The following is a 22,267-nucleotide window of genomic DNA, read 5'->3' as shown; positions in this document are numbered from 1 at the left end:
CCTTGGATGTGGCACCTCGCACTGGGTGGTGTGTATGTTCCTGATTTCTGGTATCTGCAACATTAAGAGCCTGTCGTGGGTATCTTCTAGAAGCCAAAGCCTTTGCTAGACCAAGTCAGACCTGCCTTTCCACTTCATTTACCACCCCTCTTGGGTGATCTCTCTACTGGTGGTGGGTGAGATGAAATGCTGGGCCATAAGGTAAGAAAGTGGGATAACTTTCTTACAATGGTTTAAAGAGGCTTGACATCTTATGCTGCCTCTTTAGATGGACTCTCCATTAATTTTTTGAACTTTTCATTGAAAATAACTATTTACAGACAAGTGCACATTATCATAAATATATAGGTCAATGAATTTTCTTAAAGAGAACATACCTGTGCAACCAGCATGCAGATCAAGAAACATGACCCGTGTCCCAGAAACATCCCACTTCCCCACCATGCTTCGGACGCTTAACCGACTAAGCCACCCAGGCGCCCCTCTTCTATTCCGACTTCTAATGCCATAGGTTACTTTTACCTATTTTTGAACTTTATATGAATGGAATCAATATAGCATTTTTTTGGGTGTCTGATTTCTTTAGTTCATTGTTATTTTGTGAGATTTTCCCCATGTGTGCAGTTATAGTTGAATTTCATTACTGTGTAGTACTGCTATGAATATTCTGGTTCATGTCTTTTGATGGTTTGTATGTTTTTCTATTAGATATATTCTGTTGGAATTGCTGGGCCATACGATGTTCATATGTTCAGGTTTCCGAAGCGTTTTTACCAATTTACATGCCTTCAGTAGTGTATGAGAATTTCTCTGTCCATACCACATTTGGTATTGATTGACACTAATGATTTTTTAAGTTTATTTATTTATTTTGAGAGAGACAGAGTGTGAGCAGGGGAGAGGCAGAAAGAGAGGGAGAATCCCAAGCAGGCTCACTGCCATCAGCACAGAGCCTGATGTGGGGCTCGAACTCATGAATCCATGAGATTGATGAACTGAGCCAAAATCAAGAGCCAGATGCTTTACCAACTGAGTCACCCAGGCACCCCTGGAAGTTAACATTTTAGTGTAGGAGGTACAATAAATAAGAAAGTATCATGGTGGTTATTGCTTTGATCATAGGGTGGTGTAATCAAACATGAAGGACAGTATAAGGGAGCGAGAGGGTAACTTTCCATTGGATATCAGTGAAGGCCTGTCTGAGAAAGTTTGATTGCGGCTGAGACCTGAGCCATCCCTGCAACGATATGCAAGAAGAGAGAACAGCAAATGTACAAGGACACCAACAACCTTGATCTGTTTAAAGTCTGGAAAATCAGGCCTGAAGCGTAGTGGTAGACTAGTATGAGGCAGGTTGTGTGTCCAAGCCCCAACAGTCTTTCTTCCGATATCCCTGCTTGTTCAGCCTAGGGTAATCACCCACCCTTGTACATATGTGTCCATATACTGGTCTCATTTATTTTTTATTTTTTTATTTTTTGAGGTGGGGAGGGACAGAAAGAGAAGGAGAGAGAGAGAGAGTCCCAAGCAGGTTCTCTCTCCCAAGCACCCAGACACCTCACATACTGGTCTCATTAATTATAGCTCACGATCTCCTAGAAAGGGAATGTTAAATATTATCTTGGATTGGTTTTTGAAGGAGGATGTCTGCTCTAGTAAGCTAAAATACTATCTGTATTATAAAAAGCTGAGAGCTTGGATTTGATTCCCTTAGGTATACAGGAGTACCTTATAGGTGGTTGTCCTTCTGTTTGCCAATTTGGGGATTGAAAAAATGAGAATGTTGTTTCAGTATAGTCAAATATCATAGTCAAAGTGACAAATCAGGTGATTTATTCTACGCTTAGATTATTCGGGAATTATAGAAAGTTTTCTGGGAGATTGACCAGTTTGCTGCAAAGCACTTTCAAGTGATATTCCAGTCTTTTTTGTTTAATGGCAGAGTTTAGTGAGATCTGTAATTTATTTGCACCTTTTGTTATCTCTGTAGCTTATTTTGCCTGATTGCATTGTGGAAAGGTGAAAAGTTCCAAGTTTACCATTGACAGTTCTGTGTTAGATCATCCATTAAAAGGAACATATATTGTAAGGTAAGTTAGTGCTTTCTATTTCCTTGAACACTTATTGTGATTCAAACCATTTTGCTAATTTTTACCAAAAGATTATTAGATATAATGAATTCACATTCATTTTTTATTTGAGCACAAGTCGACTTGCTTTTACTCATCAATCTTTGCTATTTGTTCATTTCTGTGATGTACTTAATTAAAATTAGATTGATTTGAATAGGCCTATGTGTGAAGTATGTAGTATCCTTAATGTTCTTTTTTTTTTTTTTAATTTTTTTAATGTTTTATTTATGTTTAGGAGAGAGAGAGAGACAGCATGAGCAGGGGAGGGTCAGAGAGAGAGGGAGTCACAGACTCTGAAACAGGCTCCAGGCTCCGAGCTGGCAGTCAGCACAGAGCCCAATGTGGGGCTCGAACCCACGAACCGCGAGATCATGACCTAAGCGAAAGTCGGACGCTTAACCGACTAAGCCACCCAGGTGCCCTTAGTATCCTGAATGTTCTTAAGAGCAATTATTTAGGCATCATTTGTAAGCTATGTATTTACTAATGACTTACTTAGTATCTTTTTGCTAATTAGTTTCCTCAAAGTATACGAAAAAATACCTTTTTTATTTTTTCTAATTTATTTATTTTTTAAATGTTCTTTTTTTTTTTTAATGTTTATTTTTGAGAGAGAAAGAGAGCGTGAGCAAGGGAGGGGCAGAGAGAGGGGGAGACAGAGGATCCCAAATGGGCCATCTGACAGCAGAGAGCCTGATGCAGGACTCGCAACTCATGGATTGTGAGATCATGACCTCAGCTGAAGTCAGAGGTTTAACCAACTGAGCCATCCAGGTGCCCATAAAAAATACCTTTTTTAAAAGCTGAAAATCTTATAGGTCAGAATGTTCCCAAGTAGAATATAGGACATGCTACTGAACTTTAGGAAACCATCTTGTTTAATCAGGATGTTTCTATGCTATTATAATTCTGTTGTTTTCAACACAGACTGAAATTATTGGTCCATCAGTAATTCAGAATAATTCTGTCAGAAGGATTAAAAAAAATTTTTTTTTTGCCCTGGTTTTGTCAAATTTTAGTTTCATAAAAAAAGCATTGAATTTAGAGGAAAGATTTATTATCTTAATTACTTAAACTTAAAATAGTAGATTGGCATTATTATTAGGACTAATAGATTGCAGCTTTCAAATTGTAAAGAGGATTGTTAGATATCCTTGGATTTTTCATTCACATTTTTGTTTTCGTCAGTAAAAGTGTCTCTTTTTTTCCCTATGTACTTTAATAGAAGCATTTCTTTTCAGCTGTTCACATGACTTATAGCTAGTGTCTGTCCGATGTAAAAGGAAGAACTCCTTTCAGCTGTCAGAGAGGTTTTGTTTTTGTCTTTAATATAAGTGTGAGGATACACTTGATAAAACCCATTATCATTTCCCTAAATGCCTCTTGTATGTTTTTACCTCCATCCCTTAGAATCCCTCATTTAATTTTATCTTATCAAGAGTTACTTACTATTCAGTATTCAGTTCCGAAAACCCCTGTAGGAAGCCTTTGCTACCTCAACAGCCTTAAGACCTGGTTCTCTAACTTGCAGTAGTCCCTCTGGCTCTTTCACTTGGCTCTTCATACTATTAGTTGTCCTTCAGTGCATTTATATTTTATCTCTATCTAGATTATAAGTATTATGAAGATGCTTACAACCATTGTATCACTGCCTTTAGTGTTGAGTTGTTGAATGTTTAATACCTATCATTGTGCATTGTAGCTAATAGGTATTTCTCAATATTTGTAGTTTCCTTTCTTACATATTGACCGTGCATAGGAAGAGAGAAGGCATAGTACAAGACATACGCAGATGATACTAAAGAGTATCAATACTATGAAGACTGTGTTTAGTTTGTGTAGAGCTTGACTTTTTCCTCAAAGAAAATCTTTTCTAAATCTAAAATGTAGTAGGGGGCCAGAAGAGTAGGCTGAACTCACTGAAGTGAGGAACTGTGTGCTAGAGTCCATGAGAGCATTGTCCTGTTAACTCAGAGTTAGTAACTTTTACATAGGAGCCATGGCGTACTACTCTACAAGGCTGAAGACCAGACAAACTTATTCGTGGGTTGGCAGGCCATTGTTCGATCAAAAACTACACTACCACATCTACAAGTAAGTGATGGACTCTGTTGAATGTTCTGGAAATAATAGCTTTTCTACACTAAACTGTTAATAACTTGTATCCAGCCTGTTCTAGTTACTACAGATTGAGAATTGAGGGACTGTAAATATGAATGGATTATAAGGAAGGGTTTTGTTTGGTGTAAGATGAATAAATAAAACAGTGACCGAGGAAGACATGTCATTAATAAAATTTGGTATATATGATAATGTTATATCTATTTAAGGTGGGTTCTGTGTATTTCTGCATAATAACAGGGTAGTGTTTGATGTTGTTTAGATGTCCTCTCAGCCCTAGAGGTCTCTGAAAAATTTGATGCTGTTAGTGGGCAGCTTTCATGCTTGGGAAGTCTTTTTTCTTTGTCAATAACAGAGAGGTTAGGGTTCATAGTAAGGCCTCTGGATTAATCATTCACACTGAAACAATTCTACCCATTTCATCTCTTCCTACACATGACTTTACGGGGTGAATTGGTTTTCTAATAGGAGAATTGGTCATCAAAGAGAAACTATTTAGGGAATTTTCCAGTTGGAGAGCATTTTCATCTGTGCCCAGAGGGTCAGAAGAGGTGGCCTACTCTAAGTGATTTCCTAACATGTTTCTCTCCTTCCTAGAGAAATGAGAGTCAAAATAGAAGGTGGTTTGACTGAGATTCACATTCAAGTTGGACAGTTCGTGTTGATTGAAGGGGATGATGATGAAAATCCATATGTTGCTAAATTGGTTGAGTTGTTTGAAGATGGTGAGTTTGGGGCTGGAATGAGAACCATTCCTTATCATGAATGATTGGGAGCTGCAAGGTTTCTGATCGCTGATTTCTCTGTTCATAGCAGTATATAGGGTGTGAACCCTAGATTCTGAGGTAGGATCACTTAAGCACTAGCTGTACCCTCTTACATCTAATAAACTTTTTTACTCACTAGAGCGGTACTGGGTAAAAATGGGATTGGCGGGGTTCAAGAATTTAGCTTTTCTATTATTTTTAAGAGTGGGTAAAAATGATCCTTAAGGCAGTTTTGGATAAAGTATGAATTTAGGAAGACGGGGGAAGGAAAAAAATAGGTGATTTGTACCGTGATACCGATGTTTCTTCTAAATTTAATTAAAAAAATATTTAATGTTTATTTTTGAGAGACAGAGAGAGTGAGCATGGGCAGAGAGAGGGGGAGACATAGAATCCAAAGCAGGCTCCAGGCCCCATTGCGGGGCTTGAACTCATGAGCTGCGAGATCGTGACCTGAGCGGAAGCCAGATGCCTAACCAACTGGGCCACCCAGGTGCCCCAGTGTCCTTTAATTTTAGCATGAGGAAATTAGTGATGAATTTTGCAAATGTAATTTTTTTGTTTTTATTTTTTACAAGGGAGGAGGTAAGTTGGATTGGAAAGGTATATCAGTTGATGTTCAATCAGGAAAACAAAAAAATCTTTAGTTTTACCCATAGGGACTTGTTTATAAGTGTTAAAAAGGCTGGAAGGACAAAAGGTAGTATTTCCCAGAGATCAGTAAGTGCAGAAAGCCATTAATGCCCCTAATTCTAGAGGAACAAAAGAGAAAGTAGCGTTAGCCAGAGGCTGTATGTCCACACTCACAGCCCTCAACTGATTTTCTGAGCTTTTAACCCTCTGCAAAGCAGGGAAGAGTGCAGAAAGGTGGGAATGGGGCAGAGTTCCAAAAGGGGAATTTAAAAAGAAAGATAGCAGGGGTGCCTGGGTAGCTCAGTCAGGTTAAGCTTCCAACTTTGGCTCAGGTCATGATCTCATGGTTCGTGAGTTCAAGCCTTGCATCAAGTTCTCTGCTATCAGCACAAGTCCCTCTTCAGATCCTCTGTCCCTCTCTCTCTGCCCCTCCCTGGCTGGTTCTCTATCTCTCTAAAAAATAAATAAACTTTAAAATAACAAAAAGAAAAAGAAAGATAGCAATTAGAAACTACATAAAATCATGTCTTCCAAAAGCTAGGTGGTAAATGACAGGGTAGTTATTCCTGAGGTAGTTTGTATGCCTAAAAAAGAACTGATACAGTGAGTGGATAAAGATGTACATTATAGAGATAGGAAGTTTATTTGACAAGTGTGGAAGAAAACCTCATCAAACTGACATCCACCAGGGGGAGCACATCGGCACTGTGGGCTTTTGTATTTGAATTACGGGCCTTTGTGTATAGATTTTAGAATCTTTTTGTGGTGCTCCATTGGATGGCTTCTGTCTGTCTCTGAAGAGAAGAGGCGATGATGATGGTGGCAATAGTGATTGTGTATGTCCTTTCACTTGGACCTGATGCTGATGTTAATGTATATTATAACGATAAAGCTAAAATTTGCAAGCATGTGTTTACTAGAAGTCACCTCAGTGGCTGATGCTCTAATTTTTGCCACAATTTTTTTTTGTTTGTTTTGCTATTTTTGGTGGTTTCTTTCTTTCTTTATAATCCCCCCTGATTTGCCAGATTGTTCAGTGCCTGTGTTTAGAATTGATCCTCTCAAATGCCTTTTGTAACTTGTTTGATGACTGATAGCCTTATTAGGGAGTGGAAGAAAGTGAGAAGGACATGGATGCTGGTGGAGTCAGATTATTGCTGGATGGTCCTGTGACCTTTGACAAATTACATAAGGTCCCTGTAACTTGATTACTTTACCTATAAAAAGGAAATAGCCATAGCACCTGTCTTGTAGGGTTAATGTGAGGATTAAAAATAATATGTTACTCAACTAGTGTCAGTGGTTAGTATAGTGTCTGGCACATAGGATGTGTTTAATAAAATGTCCTTGCATTTTCTTAACCTTTCCTTTTTCACCTATCCCTTCTAGATTCTGAACCTTATTCCAAGAAACGTGCTCGAGTCCAGTGGTTTATCAGATTCTGTGAAGTGCCTGTCAGTAAACGGCATTTGCTGGGCCGAAAGCCTGCAGCACAGGAGATATTCTGGTATGATTACCCCGCCTGTAACAGCAACATTAGTGCTGAGACCATCATTGGCCATGTGCAGGTGGGTGATGCCTTGACACTCAGTTCTATCTTGAAGCTTATTTCTGGCTGCCGCCTAAACTGCATGACCTCAGAAATATTACTGGCTTTAATTTACCCCTTGGAAATGCATTTTTCCTGTTTGTCATCTTGTCTGCTTGCCTGCCTATTTCATCTCAACAATTATTTACTGAGAGCACTTACCGTGTTCTCAGTTAGGAGCCTCCTGGAGGAAGTGACATTTAGGTTGTGACCTGAGGGATGAGCAGGAGTTAGCAAATGTGTCTCAGTGGGAAATTATATTTAGCTGTGATTGTGGCAGACATAAAACATTGCAAGGCTGAATACACTTGCTTAAATGAGGACTTCACCTTGAGTAGATCAGTACAAGAGTGTTAGCTGCTTAGGGCAAATTTGTTTTATGAGATTTTGTGATAAATCAGGTTCCAATGAGCTGTAGAATGAATTGAGACACTGGTTTGGAAACTAAGATACAGGTTCTTTTTTGAGCTACTTCAGGCCCCTAAAATGGGATTAGATCATGATATGAACTAATGGTCTCATGGTGATTAAGTATTTGGTTTAATGGTAGGGCAGAGAGACTTAGATATGACATGACCATAGTCTGATTTTTTTTTTCCAGTCTATGAGCCCAGCATAACATATGCCTCAAAATAATTTGTCTCTGGAGTTAAAAGAGTAAAGGAGTAAAAGGGAGATGTAGAAGTTGAAGTAGCAAAATGGGTCAGTTTTGAAAGGCAGAGTGGGAAGAAGGTATTTAGGCAGAAACATGATGGGAGCTGGGGGGAAAGCAGGGCTGTGACAAACCAAGCTGAAATAGTGATGGAAGGCCATTTGAAAGAGTACTGAACACTCAGGAGGTAGAGGTGGTCCAGATTTTAGAAGGTACCAAAAACCAGTTTAATAATCAGATCTTGCTAGAGCTGGGAGTTATGGACTTGAGTGGGGAAGCGTCTTTACAGAAGTTGTTGTGGGGAAGTTTGACATGATTGAGTAGATTGGACTGGGGGAAAAATGGCTTAAGGTTGGAGTATCATCCAGGAGTCTAGAAATTTGCTATGCCGTGTCTGTGCCTCTTTAGTTTGGAAGAGTAACATTCCAAGTAAGGATAAAGATTAAATGATTTTTAATCATGGCACTCATGAAGGATTCCTTGGCTCATTTGGTTCACATTTCTTCCTATTCACCTGTACTTCCTAAATTTAGGTAGTAGCTTTAGGCCCAGATGAAGTGATACCTATGGATCTGAAAGATGAGAAGACACTCTTTGTGAAACTGTCTTGGAATGAGAAGGTATTCAGACCACTATCCCCAGAACTATTTGCAGAGTTTGATAAGCTACAAGAAGGCAGCCCGAGGAGCCAGAAGCCTGTGGGAACCAAGACTAAGAGCATAGAAAGCCCTTCTAGGACCACAGCAGACCATGCAATCAAAAGGATTGAATCAAGGCACTCTACCTCCAAATCTCGCCGAACTCCTTCCCATCCTGTCACCCCTAGAGCAAAGAAGAGACTGGAGCTCAATGGTAAGTAAGTGTGAGATGGGTCATGGTGGGCAATATTGAGATTAAAGGAATGTGATAAAATACTAACTCATGCTGTAGTATTGAGTTACTGCAATAGTATTGAGCAGTGGGCCAGGTACAGATTGAACACATGTTGAAACATACATAACATAAAATGTACCATTTTAGTCATTTTTAAGTGTACAGTTAAATGGCATTATGTACATTTATGGTTTTGTGCAACCATCATCTTCTAAAACTGAAACTCTGTCATTACTCTAATGACAGTAACTCCCATTTCCCCCATCCGCCATCCCTGGGCAACTACCACTGTTCTGTTTTCTTTTCCTGAATTTGACTACTCTAGATACCGCATATAAGTGGAATCGTACAAAATTTACCCTTTTCTGACTGGTTTAAATTAGCATAATGTCCTCAGGGATCATCCGTGTTGTAGCATGTGTCAAGTTTTCCTTCTTTATAAGAAATTGAGATGTGATTAACATAGCATTATATTAGTTTCAGGTATACAACATAATGATTTGTTAACATCTGTCACCATTCATGGTTCAAATAGTTTTTCTTGAGATGAGAACTTTTTAAGATTTACTCTCTTACCAACTTTCAGATAGGCAATGACTGTATTCTTAACAATAGTTGCCATTATATCTCCATGTACACTGTATCCTTATGACTTAATTTTGTAACTGGAAGTTAGTATATTTTGACCTCCTTCATCCATTTCACCATACCCTGACTTTGGTGATCACCAATCTGTTCTCTGTCTATGAGCTCGTTTTTTGTTTTTTCACCTTTTTAAATTTGGAGTCCACATATAAGTGAGGTCATATAATATTTGTCTTTCTCTCTCTGACTTATTTCACTTAGTGTGAAGCCCTGAAGGTCCATCCACGTTGTTGCAAACGGCAGGATTTTATTCCTTTTTTGGCTGGAAAATATTCCTCTGTGTGTATGTGTGTGTTTATATGTCTATATCTTTATCTATTCATTCATTGATGGATACTTAAGTTGCTCCCATATCTTGACTATTGTATCTAGTACTGCATGGGGGTGCACTTATCTTTTCAAGTTAGTATTTTCCTTTTCTTCAGATAAATATACAAAAGTAGAATTACTGGATTGTATGATATTTCTGTTTAATTTTTTGAAGAACCTCCATACTGTTTCCCACAGTGGTTATACCAATTTACATTCCTGCCAAGAGTGCATAAGGGTTTCTTTTCTTCCATATCCTCACCAATACTTGTCTTTTTGAATAGCCATTCTGACGGGAATAAGGTGTTGTCTTGTGGTGATTTTGATTTGCATCTCCCTGATGATGAGTGATATTGAGCATCTTTCCATGTACCTGTTGGCCATCTGTATGTCTTCTTTGGAAAAATATCTATTCAGATCTTTTGGCCATTTTTTAATCAGATTGTTTGTTTTTTGCTGTTGAGTTATAGGAGTTTTTTGTATTTTTTTGGATATTAACCCCTTATTCGGTAAATGATTTGTAAATATTTTTCTTCCACTCATAAATTTGCCTTTTCGTTTCGTTGATGCAGAAACTTTTTGGTTTGATGTAGTTTCATTTGTTTATTTTTGCTTTGTTGTCTTTGCTTTGGTTTCAGATCCAAAAAATCGTCTCCAAGACCAATGTCTTAGAGCTTACCATCTGTGTTTTCTTCTAGGAATTTTATGGTTTCAGGTCTACACTCAAATATTTAGTCTGTTTTGCATTGAATTTTGTGTATGGTGGAAGATAGGGTCCCATTTCATTTTTTGCATGTGGCTCTCCAGTTTTCCCAGTACCATTTATTGAACAGACTATCTTTTCCACACTGTATATTCTTGGCTCCTTTTTTGTAAATTAATTGACTGTGTGTGAGTGTATTTGGGGGCTCTCTATTCTGTACCATAGATCTATGTGTATGTTTTTATGCCAGTACCCTACTGTTTTGATTACTGTAGGTTTGTAATATAGTTTGAAATCAGGGAGTGTGATGCCTCCAGCTTTGTTCTTTCTCAAGATTGCTTTGACTATTTGAGGTAAAATTTCCTTTCTTTTTAAGGCTGAATAATAGTCTATAGTACATATGTACCACATTTTGATTATCCATTTATCTGTCAGTAGATACTTGGGTTGCTTTTACCTTTTGGCTGTTGTATTATTGCTTTGAACATGGTATATAAATATTTGCTCAAGTATCTGCTTTCATTTTGGATATATACCCAGAAATGGAATTGCTAGGTCATATGTTGTATTTTTTAAATTTTTCTAGGAACCACCATACTGTTTTCCATGGTAGCTGCATCATTTTACATTTTTATCAACAGTGCACAAAGGTTCCAATTTCCCCCACATCCTTAGCAACACTCAGTGTTTTCTGTGTTTTTATAGTAGCCAGCCTCATGGATATGAGGGATGTCATTGTTGCATAATTGTTCCCTAATGATTAGTAATGCTGAGCCCTATATCTTCCAAAGCTTTGCTATTAGGATGACATTTTTTTTAGATCCTAGTGGAAGAGGCAAGAAATATGTATTGTATTTTACTTTATTACTTTTTTAATGTTTTATTTATTTCAGAGAGAGAGAGAGAGAGACAGCATGAGCAGGGGAGGGTCAGAGAGAGAGGGAGATATAGAATCTGAAGACAGGCTCCAGGCTCTGAGCTAGCTGTCAGCACAGAGCCTGATTCAGGGCTCGAACCCATGAACCGTGAGATCATGACCTGAACTGAAGTCAGACGCTCAACCAACTGAGGCACCCCAGAAATATGTATTTTAAAACTCTTGAATTCATACTGATACTTTTAATCTGTACCACAAGGTACTTCCTTACCTTCCCATATTCCATAGTTGTATCTCTCTTCTTTAAGAAGAGCCCTGGTTCTCAGAAGCAATCCTGGTACAAAGTAATTTCACAGTTGCTATACCAGTACTACTACCAGTAGTTAACAACCAAAGTTCAAAATTTATTTGCAGTTCTTTATGCCTTTAGAATATATCCCAGTGAGGGAGTAAAGTTATTTTGTTTTTGTTTTTGTTTTTGTTTTTCCTCTGATGGTTATATTATTGGTGATACGTAGTTAGGTTCTTTTATTTCTGTTTAATTTTAGTGTCTTTCCCACCTTTGATTAATGTTTTTAAGCAGGCAAAACAGTAAAATAAGAGTCAAAGCTATTTAAAACAAGTATAATCAGAAAAGACCCATTCCTTTCTTTGCCCTTATACCCTGTTTCTATTCCATCTTTTGTAGGTAATCAACTTTATTAGTTTCTGATTTATTTTTTCTGTTTTTTTTTTCAAAAATAGATACACACACAAGCATATACTGAAACATACATACAATTTTTTTTTTATCCAGTAGAGTAGCATATTGGATATATCCTTTTCAGCTTACTTTTTTCACTTCTAATGTTTTGAAGCCACTTCATGGCAGTTCTGAGAGCTCATCCTATTATGTGTCATTAATCCTTCTGAATTCTTTGCATATATGCCAAGTTTGTTGGGTATAAGTTATTTGTGTGCTTGGTAGCTTCTTAGTACGGTGTATATTTAGGAGCTGAGTATAAATATGTAAAACATTTGGGAAATACCAGATTACTAAAGAAATAATTAGCAACATCACCATTTAGAAATAAATGGCAGTATTTTTTGACTGTTGAATTTGCAGGACCTTGACAGGGTAAGAAGTTTAGACTTGACATAGTTACATAATTAGAGGAAAGGGAATATGATGAAAAATTTTTAGATTAATTGTTTTTAACAGAAAGATGGGGAAATGAGGTATGAGGGAGACCAGGACACCGGAACATTTTATATCAATCTAGACATGAGTTACCCTCCTATTCACCACACAGGTGTAAATGGCTTTCTTCACCTTACCTGCAACTGTTCCCAACATAACCATGTGCTGTGACTAAAGCGAATTCCCCCGTGCCCAGCGCTTTCCTGCCTTGTCTTTGCTCACGTCCATCTCCTCTATTCTCTCCCTATATCACCCTCCCTTCCCTTTCATCTCTGTTGAAATATTGTCTTTTTTTTTCAAGGTCTATCTCAAAAGCCATATTTATTAGGACTTAGGTGCTTTAGAATGATTTTACTTCATATTATAGACATTTATGTGTGTCATCTCCCTAGTTAGACTACAGCATCCTGTGAATGGGGAACAGGATTGAGTCTCATTCAGTTTTTGTTTTCTCCTATCACCTGGCACATACCCTGCCATTTTTACAGCTCTGTTGATATCTGAATGAATGGCTGGGTTCCTGGCGCCTTGGGTCATGGTAAGGGGCAAATCCAAAAGAGGGTCCGTGTGTTCACAGAACCCATTTGATTGCCCCCAGGGATCCATCTCATCTCTATGGGTAGATGTAATCTGAGTTAAGAAGAATCTAGGCCTCCGTGTTATTGAACAGCAGCTACCGATAGAAATTTTTTCAAATTCTGTTGAATGGAGGTTGAGGGGTTACAGTATCACCCTTGGTTAAGAACCACTCTTTTGGTAGATTACTTCAGGGAAAATGCTGAACATTTATTTCTATACAAAAGCTGATTTAATGGTTGATTTATGGTTCTAACCAGGAAAATCACCCATGGAATTTAGGAGAGACAAATAATAAGATCTACCTGGCTTGGGGAAGAAAGCAGGGAGTAATTAAAAATATGGACAACTCATGTCTTTGTGTAACTTCAGTGGGTGAATTTAGCTAGAACGAGATTGAGGGTGTTAATAGTGCTCATTATAAAATTCATACATTGTCTGTGGTGATTTCTCTTGGGATTAGGTTTCCCTAGGACACCCAACACTAGGAATTCCCAGCAGGATTCAGGGGCCTCGTTGGATTCTCCGGGAAGAAGTAAACGAAAAGTGAGCCTCTCGGAAATCACCTCACCTACTAAGAGGTCTCAGCCTGATAGACTTCATACCTTCTCTCCAGCTCTGAAAGCCCCACAGAAAACTGGAGAGATTCAAAACTCATGTGCCAAGGATGACAAGAAGGCTTCACCTGACTGTCATAGGATCCTGAGAACCCGAGCCCCAGCTTTGAAAACCACAGAGATTAGTGAGGAAAGAACACTTACCCCTATCGGGGGTGGCTGGAAATCCTCGGTGCCTTCTGTGATTCTGAAACCAGAAAGCATCAAAAAGAGGTGATTGGGGGTGTTACCATGCCTACCACAGAGCAAATTGAGATCCTTTACGTGATGTGAACTGTGTGCTAAAGTTAGAGCAGCTGATCTCATATATGACTGTTGTAGAATAACCAGAAGCCTTTCCAAAACACAAATTTCAGAGCCTCTTCCCAGACCTTTTGAATCGATCTCCAAGTGTTAGGCTCAGGAGTCTGCATTTGGAAATGCTCTTTGGATGATTCTGATATACCTAGCTGTCATTTGGGGAGTCACTGCTCCAGAAGATAATTTCTCGAACCTGGATTGCTCCACAGTCCTGGTATGGCTCTTGGCCACATATTAACAGTCAGTTTCGTAGTCTGTTTGTTGGAGTGGGTTTTTGTTGTTGTTGTTGTTGTTTGAGAGCAAGAGAGTGCAAGCAGAGGAGAGGGCCAGAGAGAGAGAGAATCTTAGGCAGGCTCCATACTCAGCGCAGAGCTCAATGCGGGGCTTGATCCAACAACCCTGGGATCATGACCTGAGCCAAAATCAAATATCGGATGCTCAACCACTGAGCCACCCAGTCACCCCGTTTTTGTTTTTTTGACTGGAAACCAGTCTCAAATACATATAGTACAAGAAGATAATGCATCTAAAACAAACTTCGCAGTTTGACACTAGATACTGTTTGTAAATAATTGGCTATACAAATAATGTGACAAGACAGAAATTATACATTTTAATATTCCCTGCTCAGAGACTCCAGCACCTGGTCAATAATAGGTTTGCTTGGTAAATGCTTTGTATTTAATATGTTGCTACATTTCTGCTAACCTTGAGATTGGACAGTAAATCCATCATGCCTCCGAAACAACAAAGGACAAGAAATTGCCTGGGATTAGTATACTCTGGCCTGTAGCTGGGGAGAGCATGAGTCTGATTTAAATGATAAGCTTCAGTCAAACTTTTGTTTTTGAGTCAGACTTCAATTGTAAGCATTTTAGCAGAGTGTTATTAGTTCCTCCAATGTAGTTGTAAAAAGAATAGGAACCCATCAGGCCACTTGACTACTTTCGATGCCTACCACTGATTCCTAGTGCCCAAAACCATTTCTTGTAATCTTGCTGTAATATCTTGCAGGGAGGCAGAAGAACCAGAGTCTCAGGATGGAACTACCTCTACCCCCCATCGGGTCCGTAGAAAGAGTTCTCTTTTGACCTTGAATCGGATCAGGCAGCAGGTTCGGTAAGACTTCCTTAGCCAGCAGAAAACGTTTATCACTGCCAACTGTGATATCTATAATCTTATTTCTTAAAGCCTACCATATTTTTTGTTATTTGCTATTCCGTTTACTTTTTACTTAGTATGTCTGGGATTATGTTAATTTCACATAAATGTCATAGTTTGAAAGCGGCAAGAAGCACTACCCTGGGGTCAGGTGGCTCCCAGGACCCCATAATTACACCCAGCAAGACTGTTAGTGGAGTGCCTAAAAGCATGAACTTTGATTCTGACAACTTGGGTTTGAACCTGAGCTTTGTTGTACTATGTAATCTTGGGAAGCTTACTTAACCTTTCTATAAGCCTCGGTTTCTTCTTCTATAAGATAGGAATGGTAAAATACAAGGTTGTTGAGGAATTTAATACGATAATATAAATAGAGCCCTTGGAGCATCACAGTAGCAAGGGCCCAAGAAGCAGACACCTATGTTACTTGGTTGCAGGAAAGACTCTACAGTACTTCTAATCCACACTGACTGTTAGGGAACTTCTTATTTAGACACTGAACATCAGAGAATAACGTGTCCCACCATTCAGGTTTTTAGGTAATAGTAAAAGTAACCAAGAAGAGGATGAGTTTCTGCCTGCAGCAGAGATTTCAGACTCTGACAGTGAAGAGGAAGAGACTTCCACACCACCCCTTCCGAGGAGAACATCCAGTAGGGTGTCCACGAACCTATGCTCTTCTGTGAAGTCATCCTTACAGGCCCCTTCAAAGACACCAAAGAAAACCGTAAGGTTCTTTTAGGTTTGTTTTCCAAGGAATCATCCTTCTCTTAATTTCAAAATTGTGATTGCTAAGGTCATACAGTTAGTAACAGCTGGATTCAGAGCACAGGTCTGTCATACTCAAAGTTATTCCACTTGGAATATTCCTAGAGGAAAGGACCTAAGTGAGCCCTAGGACTGAAAATGAATCCATGTTCCATATTTTTTTAACGTTTTTAAAATATTTTTTGAAAGAGACAGCATGAGCAGGGGAGGGGCAGAGAGAGAGGGAGACCTAGAATCCGAAACAGGTTCCAGGCTCTGAGCTGTCAGCACAGAGCCTGACATGGGGCTTGAACCCACCAACTGTGAGATCATGACCTAAGCCAAATTCGGACACTTAACAGGCTGAGCCACTCAGGTGCCCCAACTATGTTCCTTTTAAGATACAGAACCAGGGATGCGTAGGTGGCTCAGTCGGTTAAGCGTCCAACTTCGACTCAGATCATGATCTCATGGTTCATGGCTTTGAGCCCCACATCCCGCGTTGGGCCCTATGCTGACAGCTGACCCTGAAGCCTGCTTGGATTCTGTGTCTCCCTATCTCTCTGCCCCTCCCCTGCTCACGCTCTCTTTCTCTCTCTCAAAAATAAATATTTAAAAAAAAATTTTTTTTAAAGATACAGAACCAAATAGCCAAGAGCCAAACTTCTTGAGGCAGGAACAAGACGTGGTTCCTCATCTCTGCATTTCCCACAAACACTAGCAGAGTGCTTTATTCATAGTATGTGTAGCCGGGACGCAGTGGTGCAAGAGCACCTGCCCTGGGGGGTCTCCAAACAGACCAGGTTCAGCCACTTGCCACTGACAAAATCCAAAGGCAGAGAGAGGAGTGTTGGTGAAACAGGAAAGGGATTTATTTCAGTGAGGCCAACTCTGGGAAGAGAGTGGACCAGCATCTCAAAGACTGTCTCCTAAGTGCCAAAAATACTTACAGGTTCATACAAGGAAAATATGGGACAAAACTGAGTGGGTAGATGCAAGTGGGCAGTAAAGGTCAGGCTGATCATTGTCTTGGGGTCAGTCATGCAGGGTCTTGCTGGCGTCAGTTCTGATTGCTTGAGGGGTAGTTTCAATTCCCATCATGGGATGCTTTGCCCTTATTAACAGAAGCTGAAAAGAACAACTAAATAAGGTCAAAATGGCAGCAAAGTCCTCTTTCAGGTGCTCATTGGGTATTGAATCCGGGGCTGCTGAACTCTGTTATGTTGTTGGTTTTGCTCTGCCACTTGATTGACCTGAGAAACGGAGCACTGTTGAGGTATTGGTAAGATGGAAGAGCTAAATGGCCATCTCTTTTTTTTTTTTTTTTTAATTTNGCTGAACTCTGTTATGTTGTTGGTTTTGCTCTGCCACTTGATTGACCTGAGAAACGGAGCACTGTTGAGGTATTGGTAAGATGGAAGAGCTAAATGGCCATCTCTTTTTTTTTTTTTTTTATATTTTTATTTATTTCTAGGAGAGAGAGAGAAAGAGAGACAGCGTGAGCAGGGGAGGGTCAGAGAGAGGGAGATACAGATTCTGAAGCAGGCTTCAGGCTCTGAGCTGGCAGTCAGCACAGAGCCCGACGCGGGGCTCGAACCCATGAACCGCAAGATCATGACCTAAGCGAAAGTTGGACGCTTAACCGACTAAGCCACCTACGCGTCCTGATGGCCATCTCTTCTGCTTCCTGTGGAGTTGTAGCAGAATGTCAGAAACTGTTAAAAGAGGGTCTTCCCTTGTCTAAACATGTCTGAGAAATGTTTGGATTATAGAGTTAAAATTGGTTCATTGTCACAGGACTTCTCAAGACCATTAATTTCTTAGTGTGGCCTTTCAAGAGAGCACTAGCGTATGAATCTTTGATAAGGAAACTTTTTTCATGGAGGATATTGTTTTAAGGAAATGCCTTTCTAAAGCTGATCTCCATTTTTCCATATCAAGAAAAATGTGATTGGGTTTGGGTTGAAGTCAAAAGAGACCGGGGAAAGAAATAAGTTAGATCCCCTTTGGATTAGGGGTAATCTTACCTGGAGTTCCTCATTATGCAAACAGCTCAGCAATGTTCTGATTGCATCTGCTGGGTCCCACCCGGAACGGGGATATTAGGTTGTGATGGCATCTTTAGCATAATAAAAACGTCAGAAGTCTACCAAGGTTTTTGATACCTTCTCTGCAAGGTTTTGGTATTCCTTTCCTATATTGTTCCTGGGTTAATAGATAATAAAACTGTTAAACAGGGTCTTTCTGCCTGAGAGAGAGGTGGAGAGATTGTAATTACAACCTGGTGGGAAGCTGGTGGAGAGGTGAAATGCCTCCCCCAGAAGGGAGTGCTTGGTGGAAAGTCCATAAAGATGGGGTGGCAGGTCTGCTCTAGTGAGCCAGTAGCAAGAAAGAAAAGAGACTAGAGCTGTTAGCTCAGACTGAACAGTGACCTTGGGGATTGGAGTGGGAAAATCTGGTGGTGGTGTCTCTTCAAGTCTGTGGATTATGGAAGCCCTGAGCTAAAGTTTGACCACATTCTCAAAAAAATCTAGAGGAGAAACCTATGAGTCAAATTTGGTTTATACCTCCTACCCTACCCTGTATTGGGCAGAGTAGTTAAATAGTATTTAATCCATACTTTCATTCATTCTTTACTCAGATTGATATTTTCAAATCCTAATACTGTGTGTAAATTAAAAACAAGAAATTGTGTTTGGCCTGTGAACAGTGTGTGTAACATGTAGAGAGAGGGAGAACCATGGTACTTTATACAGAAGGGAACCAAGAGGAATTCACCACCTCTTTTCTTTTTATCAGCGTCATGAATCAGATTGCTGTGTGTCCTAGATGGTGTTTTGCTTTGTGTTTTTCCTTCTAAAATGTGTTCTCTTTTTTTTTGAATACAGCCCAAGCCTAGTACACCACGTCATGCCACTCCTCAGATACGTAGCCGAAACCTGGCCGCCCAAGAGCCAGCCAGCGTGCTGGAGGAGGCCCGGCTGAGGTGACATTGCTCGTGGGCCCCTCTTAGGCAGAAATGGGACTGCTTTCATTCACATAAAACAAGTAATTTGTGGGGTGCCTGGGTGGCTCAGTCAGGTAAGCATCCAATTCTTGGTTTTAGCTCAGGTCATGATTTCACAGTTTCGTGGGTAACTTAAAAAAAAAAATTAAAACGAAGTAATTTGTAGTCATTTGTGTACTTAATAAAGGTAGAGAGTAAAATGAACATGTGTGTTTAGAGGGAAGAAACCCTTCAAGTATGGGTGAGCTAATGTGGATAGGTTCTTGGAAGAGTAACCTTCCAGTCTACTGCCACCGCTTGCTCAGGGGTAGAAGGTGACGGATGAGTCAGAACACTGCTTCTCAGTTTTGGTACCCTTTAGAACTATGCGGGGACCTTTTCAAAATACGTAAGCCTAGATCATCAGAAAACAAGTAAATCAGAATCTCTTGTGGGATGAGGTCCATCCCTATGATTTGAGGAAAGCTCACCAAGTGATATGTATCCATGATGAAAACCTACAAAGAATTAGGAAATTTGGGTGGAGAAAGGGATTATGAGGCCAAATGAAGAGATTTGAGAATGAAGGCATTCCTATGGATTTGTGGTTGGGGTTTCATGTGGAAACTATAGATAATCCTTTCCCATTTGTTACTGAGTAAATGGTGACATGTTTCTGAAGTCCTCCTTTATTTATCACCAATTGTAGGCTGCATGTTTCTGCTGTACCTGAGTCTCTTCCCTGTCGGGAACAGGAATTCCAAAACATCTACAACTTTGTGGAAAGTAAACTCCTTGACCGTACGGGAGGGTGAGTCCTGCTGAGGCAGACAAGACGGTGGGGGGAAGGCCCTACTGGCATCTACCACTTTAGCTGTCACAGTCAGCCACATGGTCTCTCCCTAGTGTCAAGAGAACAGGCAAAATCATTGCTCAAACCTAAGGCTTCTGAAGCAGTTTTTGTTGTCCAAATAATTCGATAGGAATAGAAATTCTGTCTTTCAGAAAAAATGAAAATACAGCATTGCTTGTAGAATGAATGATTCTATAGAACCAGCTCCTGCTCTGACTAGCTTGCAAAGATGACCCTTACTGCCTCCACCTCCACATTTCGGGTGTCTGGCTCCTTCCTTCAGCACATATCCTCACATCTCTAACTGGCAATAGTGTAAGGCAGCTGGCACAGACTTAGCCCACACATCTTCCTTTCTTGCCATAGGTGCATGTACATCTCCGGGGTCCCTGGGACAGGGAAGACTGCCACTGTGCACGAGGTGATACGCTGCCTACAGCAGGCAGCCCAAGAAAATGACGTTCCTCCCTTTCAATACATCGAGGTCAATGGCATGAAGCTGACAGAACCCCACCAAGTCTATGTGCAAATCTTGCAGGTGAGTAAAGTTGTTTGGGCTTTTTGGAAACTACAGTTTCTTAGCGGCACATGAAAAAGAAAAGTGTTACTTAATTTTGTGCTTGCTTATATGTTTATGATGTGCCAGGCATTGTCCTTTGTGTGAGGTAGCACAGGCAAAGAAGGCAAGGACCTCAGGGACCTTAAAGTCTAGAGGCTGGACATTACTGCAAGCTAGGACTTATTAATATGGCAAAAACGGTTTGCATCCAGGAGGTACTGTAGCAAACTGGAAAAGGGATTAGAGGTAGCTGGAGGTAGAACCTCACTCTCATAGTGATTAGCTGTTTTCTTTGAACAAGAAAATGTCCAGGTATAAATAGTCATGCAGTAATGATTTTAAAGAGCTCTGGGACCAGTCTGTGGCTCATTTACATTTCAAACACAGATTTGTCATCTCTTTTGGTACCTTCACATCCCTCCAGGTTAAGGTTGAGACGAGACTGGAAGGCAGCGTTTAGGATACTTAAGTCCTCAGATGAAATTGCTTCCAGACTCTACTGCAGATTTCACATCAAGCTCAGGGAAGTAAAATCCTTATAATTTACCACACCTACTTTTTCCCCCATTACAGAAGCTGACAGGCCAAAAGGCAACAGCTAACCATGCGGCAGAACTGCTGGCAAAGCGATTCCTCACCCGGAGGTCCTCTCAGGAAACCACCGTGCTGCTCGTGGATGAGGTACGGAGGTCCCCACGGGAGCACTGGAGAAGCGCCACGGTGCTTGACTGTGGTGTTCCAGGAGGAAATGCTGGGTTGCGGGGGGAGTCCTGCCTCCCTTCTTTCATCCTTCATTCATCTGAGCCTGTTCTTTGGTGGTGAGAGGCATGTATCCATGGACATCCTTGCTGCTTTCCTGGTGTGAGCTTAGAAGCACATGCAGCTAGTGGCGCCTGGGTGGCTCGTTGGTTAAGCGTCCGACTTCGGCTCAGGTCATGAACTCACGGTTCGTGCGTTTGAGCCCTGAGTCAGGCTCTGTGCTCACTGCCAGCTCAGAGCCTGGAGACTGCTTCTGATTCTGTGTCTCCTTCTCTCTCTGACCCTTCCCTGCTCCCACTGTCTCTCTCTGTCTTTCTCTCATAAATAAATAAAACATTAAAAAAAGCAGCACATGCAGCTAAAGCAAGGGTAACAGACCTTCACTGTGGGCCCTGGCTCAGCATCTATGCTTGACCCTGCATCTCTCTCCATTTCCTGGCAGCTCGACCTTCTGTGGACTCAAAAACAAGACATAATGTACAATCTCTTTGACTGGCCCACTCACAAGGAGGCCCAGCTTGTGGTCCTGACCATTGCCAACACGATGGATCTGCCAGAGCGTATCATGATGAATCGGGTATCAAGCCGACTGGTAGGTCCTGAGGCTGTTCTCAAGCTGTTCTTACAGATCCATAAGCCGAGTTCTAGAAAATGAATACAGGGGGGAACTAAAATAAATGGGGAAAAGTGCAAAATGTGATTTCTGAAATTCTTACATTTAAATTAAATATGTCACCATTGCATGATTTTCCACAAACCCCATCTTCTTGGTATTTTGCTACCTGGGTACTCTTAAACTGCACAGAGCCCTAAAGGTCTAATAATTTATTAAAAATATTGAGGGGCGCCTGAGTGGCTCGGTCGGTTAAGCATCTGGCTCAGGTCATGATCTCGCAGTTCATGGGTTCGAGCCCACATCGGACTCTGTGCTGACAACTAGCTCAGAGCCTGGAGCCTGTTTCAGATTCTGTGTCTCCCTCTTTCTCACCCTCCCCTGTTTGTGCTGTCTCTCTCTCTCTCAGAAATAAGTAAAAAACATTAAAAAAATTTTTTTTTTTTTTTTTAAATATTGAAGCACTCAGGGTGCCTGGGTGGCTCAGCTGGTTGAGCATCCAGCTCTTGATTTTGGCTCAGGTCATGATCCCAGGTTTGTGGGGTTGAGCCCCACGTCAGGCTCCATGCTGAGCATGGAGCCTGCTTGAGATTCTCTCTTTCTCTTTCTCTCTCTC

The 22,267-nt window shown here is 40.5% G+C and overlaps 1 protein-coding gene across 2 annotated transcripts in view; it reads left to right on the top strand.

Annotated features, from left to right (window-relative positions):
• ORC1 (origin recognition complex subunit 1) overlaps positions 1 to 22,267 on the top strand; it is a 35,936-nt gene that overhangs the window by 2,126 nt on the left and 11,543 nt on the right. The window contains exons 3-15 of one of the 2 annotated variants that reach the window (XM_077779675.1): positions 1,991 to 2,090; positions 4,127 to 4,226; positions 4,851 to 4,978; positions 7,043 to 7,221; positions 8,427 to 8,745; positions 13,520 to 13,886; positions 14,988 to 15,092; positions 15,666 to 15,861; positions 18,770 to 18,867; positions 19,577 to 19,678; positions 20,087 to 20,258; positions 20,853 to 20,960; positions 21,481 to 21,630. In XM_077779675.1, the coding sequence (XP_077635801.1) occupies positions 4,132 to 4,226; positions 4,851 to 4,978; positions 7,043 to 7,221; positions 8,427 to 8,745; positions 13,520 to 13,886; positions 14,988 to 15,092; positions 15,666 to 15,861; positions 18,770 to 18,867; positions 19,577 to 19,678; positions 20,087 to 20,258; positions 20,853 to 20,960; positions 21,481 to 21,630 (2,019 nt within the window). In that variant the 5' untranslated portion in view covers positions 1,991 to 2,090; positions 4,127 to 4,131. Of the gene's footprint in view, positions 1 to 1,990; positions 2,091 to 4,126; positions 4,227 to 4,850; positions 4,979 to 7,042; positions 7,222 to 8,426; positions 8,746 to 13,519; positions 13,887 to 14,987; positions 15,093 to 15,665; positions 15,862 to 18,769; positions 18,868 to 19,576; positions 19,679 to 20,086; positions 20,259 to 20,852; positions 20,961 to 21,480; positions 21,631 to 22,267 lie in introns of those variants that run through there. The other variant, XM_077779676.1, reaches the window with a different exon arrangement.

Source organism: Crocuta crocuta, unplaced genomic scaffold (genome assembly GCF_008692635.1).
Source record: "Crocuta crocuta isolate KB4526 unplaced genomic scaffold, BGI_CrCroc_1.0 scaffold168, whole genome shotgun sequence".
Classification (NCBI taxonomy): domain Eukaryota; kingdom Metazoa; phylum Chordata; class Mammalia; order Carnivora; family Hyaenidae; genus Crocuta; species Crocuta crocuta.
This window is presented reverse-complemented; position numbering and strand designations above follow the sequence as displayed.